The following is a 5,454-nucleotide window of genomic DNA, read 5'->3' as shown; positions in this document are numbered from 1 at the left end:
CCTGTCCCTCTTCCCTGACGAGGGCCCCCCCCACCCCCCCCGGATCCTCTACCCGCTCCGCTCAGGTCAGCTGCTGAGGTCGGGGGCCCGCGTTCCAGGCGGCCTTCTCACCGGGTGCTTGGCGGCCACGGCGTCGTCCACCCGGGACAGGCCCAGGTTCACCATGTCTGGCGGGTCACCGGGAGCCAGCGGGCGAGCCTGCGCAGGACCCGGCGGAGGGGGCGGGGCCGAACAGAGGGGCGGGCCTGCGCAGGACCCGGCGGAGGGGCGGGGCCGAACAGAAGGGCGGGACCTGCGCCGGACCCGGCGGGGGGCGGGGCCGAACAGAGGGGCGGGGCCTGCGCCGGACACGCGGAGGGGGCGGGAGCGAGAAGAGGGGCGGAGCCTGTGTCGGAAGAGGGGGGTGGGGGGGGCTAGGGTCCTGTGAGAAGGTGGGAAAGGGTGGGGGTGATGGTGGATAGTCTGGGCGATGGGACTCAGGTGGCCTTTGAAGTAGAAGGGGAGTGAGGCTGGGTCCTGGCCAGGTCTTCTGGGGGAGATTGACCATCAGTTTAGATCGCTGGTCAGAACGTTGAAGTCCCAGCTGGCACAGGGACCTGGGAATGGACAGATTCCCTGGGCTATTGGGTCCTGTGTGACATGTGGGCAGGTCTAGCTTACCTGTATGCCCCAGCCACGGTGGAGAGGCAAAGCTACCTCCTGGCCTGAGGATGAGGCCAGGCCTGAGCTGTTTTCCTGACTCGGGGGCAGTGCCTGTCCAGTGGCCAAGGCTGGGCATTCTGGGTGAGGCAAGACGCCTCCTTTGAGGCTCCGGCCCTTTACTAAATGGTCATGTTGACCTTAAGAATGAAAGTTATTTTACCAGCAGATAGGGGTTGATTGGGGAATAGCACAGAATCGCAATTTGGGATATGCAAGCTAACGGGCAAAACCACAGACAAGTCCAACAAAGGAGAGAAACATTGTTTTATGGAGAAGAAGGAAATGGGAGGGGTCCTGAACCAAAGCCCACTGGAGAAAAGCAAGGGTTCAGGGTGATGGAGACTTTTCACAGGCTGAGTTGCAGGGGCCTGGATTTCTTGTAGGAGGGGTGGTGTAGCTCTTTGCCATGGGGCCTGTAACTCGTGATTTTCCCCGATTGACCCTGTATGGCGTGGCTCCTCTGTGGGCCGGGAGAGGCAGGGCTGACTTGGAGGGTGGTAGCCCTGTCCTCACCCCCAGACCCACTACCTTCACTTGCGCACACAACAGGGGAGGGTGGGCTGCCGGCTGGTGCCCCCGCCCCCTCCCCGGCACCCCAAGGAGGCCATCCTGTGCCATCCACACGCCCTTTGCCAGGATGGGCTTCTCCTGCTCTTCCTACCCCCTGCCTCCCACACGCCCACTCCTTAGAGGGTGTGCCTGTGCCTGTGCACGTGTGTGTGTGTGCGTGTGCTGACACGTCTGCGCGAGCCCCTCTTACCTGGACAGGGGCCTCCCTCCTGGCCCGGGGCCCTGGAGGGGAAGAGACGGAGGAGAGACACAAGGGTCCAGAGAGCAGGCCACCCCGTTTCTCTGCGCGTGCTGCTCCCTGGTTCCAGGTCGGGTACCCCACAGTGGCCTCTCACTAACGAGGTGGGGTCAGCCCCTCTCCTGCCTGGCTGTGCCCTCTTCTGGCCTGGAGGACATCATCCCCTTCCTCCTCCCCTCTGCTTCCTCCCCTCCTCACATCCCTCTCCTCTCCCCTCTCCCCTCGTCCTCTCCTTTTCCCCATTTCTCCCTCCTCCCCTCCCCTCCCCTCCTTCTCTCCCTCCTTCTGTCCTCCCACCCCTCCCCTCCTCCTCCTCCCTTCTCCACTCCCCCCTCCCCTCTTCCCTCCCTCTTTCTCTCCTCTTCCTCCTTCTCTTCTCATTCCCATACTTAGTGTGGCTGCCCCAACAAAACCGGAGGCCCGGCACATGGGAGGATCTCCAGACCCCGGGTGGGGCAGCTGCCAGTGGGCCAGAGGCTGACTTGAGGCAACCTGGTGGTTGAGGTCGCCACCTAGCCCCACAGGTGCTCTCATGGGTGCAAGCTTTAGGGCCTGCCATCAGGTGCATGACACGTCACCCAGGTTTGGCAAGAGGAGGAGGCAGGGGGGCCTGACTGCTGAACAGTGGGGGCTGGGACGACCCAGGCCCGCAGAGCCCACGTCCTGACTGCCCTGCACGCTGAAGCTGGGGCAAGGTCACGGTGGCCTGCAGCCTGTGATCAGGGTGCTGAAGGTACCTGAGGGACAGGAGCATTGGAGGCAGCTGCCTGGTTTGGATTCCAGGTGAGGGTGGGGGCAGGGGCCCCTCCTGAAGCCCCAGGCAGAGATGCCCAGCCCTGACCCATTTCCTGGAGGGACACAGAGGGCACCCACAGATTAGGAGAAAGTGGGTTGTGTGTTTACACAGAAACTATGCGCACGTGGGTGGGGTGCAGGGGACCCTGAGGGCCCGTGCAGGAACCTAGAGCTGGGAGCAGCAGAGCTGACCCACCCAGGTCAAAGGGTGCAGGGGAGGACCGGTTCTAGAAGGTCAAGGTGAACTGTGTAGGTGAGGCCCCCAGTGACCATAGGGAGGATCTGGCCTCTGCCCTCCCAGCTGCTGCAAGGGCTCCCTGGGGTGGAGTCTGACTAGGCAGGGGTCCAGGGGGCCCTTGACATGTCAGCACAGTTCGGGCTCCCTCTGTGGTCAGCAGGGTGGAGGCACGGAGACCTGGAGACTGCTTCTCCCCCGAGGGCAGAGGTCTGGGGGCAGAGAGCAGTGCCACGAACCTGACGGCTGGGCCTGGGGGAGACGGTCAGCAGCCCTGAGCCACCGAAACCAGTGAGAAGTGTCTGGAAGGATCCTGGGGCTCCTGGATCGGCAGGAAGCTGGAGAACCAAGCCCGTGGGGTCTGGGACAGCTCTGGTGAGTGGAGATGGACAGAACAAGAACCTCCAAGGGAAGTGTTGGGTCTGAGCCACGCTGGGGGTGCCGGCTCCAAACAACCAGTCCCAGGGCTCCTGCCCGCAGGACTCAGACCCCAGGGTGGGGGCAAAGGCGCTGCTGGGCAAGGTGGCAACCCCCACACCCGTCCCCTTGGCCTTCACAGCATGACTCTGGGAGGGGCCGAGGCAGGGAAGCCAGAGGCCCCTCGCCCACCAATTCTGTCCTCAGTGGCTGCTGGCTCGAGCTTGGCACAAGGGCAGGAGCAGGTGAAGGGTGCTCGGGGGAGCCCCGGTTCCTGCCTCCTGGGTGGTTGTGCTGCAGCTGGGCGGGGCCCAGGGCCCACCCCTCCACACAGCCTGCAGGGGAGGGGCTCCCCCCGCCCTCACCCCTCCCTACCTCTCACCAGGAGCTGCTGGAAGTCCCTGCTTCCCTTTGAGAGGGGAGGAGGTGGCCTCTTCATGGCCAGAGCCTTCCTTGACCCACAGTGGGGCCTCCTCCTCAGCCCGCAGGGCATCTCTGTCTGACTCGGCCCCAGAAGGCACACGGAGGAAAGGCCAGGGTGTGGTCCGGGTTTCGGAGAGCTCGCCTCCCCTGCATCTTTTCACATCTGGAGCTGGACCAGCCCTGGCAGAGTGGGCAGGGCATAGAGGCTCAGCTTGTCTGGGGCAGCCCTGGAGGGCAGACTGGCCTTTCCTGGATGGCACCCACCCCCGCAGCACTGGGGCTGGGGCTCCGCTCCTCTGTGCCCCTGGTCTGCCCCGGGGGGCTGAGAGGACGATGCCACCTGCTCAGTGCCCACCCATTGTCAAGAAAGAGCCCCCCCCCCCCCGCCCCAGCCCTGGGGCCAGGGTGTCTCTGCAGGTGAGGGGGGAGAGGCTGCAGAAGCCATAGCCGGACGCACCCCTGCCTCCAGGGAGGCCACCCTTCAGTGCCTTGGGCCTTCTCTGTGCATGCCTGCCCCTGGTGGGCTGTCTGTGCCCGGGCCCTCCTGACCCCGTCTGGAGTAGGGGTGGGGCAAGAGGCGGGCGTCACGTGTGCATTTTCTTTTTCCCGGAATAAAGTCTGTGGCTCTGTCTGTGTCATAACCTGTGTCGTCCGTGAAGGCCAGGATGGCCTCCAGCAGCATGTGTCATTTCTGACAGTGTGGGGTTTACTTCGCGACCCCACAGCTCAGCCATAAGCGTGCGTGGGGGCCGGGCAGCCCCAGCTGGGGGAGACCCAGACCCATTGACCAGTCACTCGGGACCCCCGGCCCCGGCAGCCACCGATGGCCTTTCTGTGGGTCCGCAGAACGGGGTGGCTCGGGTCTCTGTGTCTCTGCACGACGCGCTCGAGGCTCATCAGCGACGCGGCCGGTCAGTCCTCGGTCCTCCCTGTTCTGGGCGCCGTCCCCCACTCTGTGTTTCTTGTTCACTGCCGCTGAGCCCGCCTGCGGTTTGAAGCGGGTTTCCAGTCCCAGGACTACCACGATCCCGGCGGGCCGGACGCCCCGCCCGAGCCCCTCCTCAGCTCAGGGTCCAGCCAGAGGGGAGCACCCCCCCCATCTCCCCACGCACAGAGCCTGCTGTGTGTGCCTGTGGAGCACTGCCCTCCAGGGCGCTGGGTGGGCAGGACGGGGGAGGCCCGGCAGCTGCCCCCTGCGTGGACTCTGGGGGGCTCGGGGGACGAGGCCGCGGCCTCGAGGGCCTGCTGCGGCCAGGGACAAGGCAGGCTGAGGCCACCCACACAGCCCGTGCCTGGGGCCGCGAGTGCTGCGGTGTCTCCGGAGGCCACGGTGTGTAGCGCCCCCCGCTGGCCGATGTGACTTTCCTCCCTCGTTCATCCGCAACTGTGAACAGAGAATCCCCTGTGGGGCCTCAGAAGCCAACGGGCCACCAGAGCTCCCGTTGTCACCGAGTTTATAGCATGTGCAGCAGGAGGAGAGTAAATAAACACGGAGGAAAATATTAAGCTCAAAGCCCGGAGGAAACAGACCGGGGGTGGGGTGCACGCTGGGGTGCGAGGAGGGCTGCTTGGAGGAGGCAGAGGCCGGAAGCCGCCCCGGGAGCAGCAGGCTCCCGCGGGTGCTGGAAGGGCCGCAGGGCCAGGGGGCCAATGCCGCCAGAGGCTGGGTTTCATCCCAGGTGCCCCGACGGACGACTCGGGAGGGTCGTAAGCAGGGATGCGCCAGATCTGTGCCCCTCAGGGTTCGCTCCGGCCACGGTGTGGAGAGCACGTCCCGGGGGGCGAGGAGCAGGGGGGCCGGCGGGTGGCCGAATGGCACTCAAGACCCCGGTCAGGGGCACGCCGGTGGCAGGTGTGTCTTCTGTGGGTTGGGGCGCTGCCTCACACCTCTGAGGCTCCTCAGGGGTGTCTGTCCCTCGGTCCTCGCTGGCTGGAGGAAGGACTGAAGCACCACCCTGGCATAGCAGTCCTGTGGCTGGAGGTCACGTCTGTCCTGCCCCCACCCTTTCCTTGGAGCTCTGGACTTGGGGCCTGGGGACTTGGGGCCTGGGGACTTGGGGCCTGGGGACTTGGG

General features: G+C 65.4%; 1 protein-coding gene and 1 long non-coding RNA gene across 2 annotated transcripts in view; both read right to left on the bottom strand.

Moving 5' to 3' along the window:
- Positions 1–235, bottom strand: part of TMEM141 (transmembrane protein 141) — a 2,007-nt gene extending 1,772 nt beyond the window's left edge. Inside the window, exon 1 of the mRNA XM_049631824.1 lies at positions 112–235. Within this exon, the coding sequence (XP_049487781.1) occupies positions 112–165 (54 nt within the window). The 5' untranslated portion in view covers positions 166–235. The remainder of the gene's footprint in view (positions 1–111) is intronic.
- Positions 236–960: 725 nt separating this feature from the next.
- LOC125918858 (uncharacterized) lies at positions 961–2,341 on the bottom strand. Its single transcript, XR_007456602.1, has 3 exons — positions 2,248–2,341; positions 1,463–1,494; positions 961–1,162 (listed from the first exon to the last, which is right to left on the bottom strand). It is a non-coding gene; the product is annotated as an uncharacterized LOC125918858 (long non-coding RNA).
- Between the last annotated feature and the right edge of the window lie 3,113 nt (positions 2,342–5,454).

The sequence above is a fragment of the Panthera uncia genome, chromosome D4 (genome assembly GCF_023721935.1).
Source record: "Panthera uncia isolate 11264 chromosome D4, Puncia_PCG_1.0, whole genome shotgun sequence".
NCBI lineage: Eukaryota > Metazoa > Chordata > Mammalia > Carnivora > Felidae > Panthera > Panthera uncia.
Note: the sequence above shows the minus strand (reverse complement) of the source record. Positions and strands in the feature narration are given on the sequence as shown.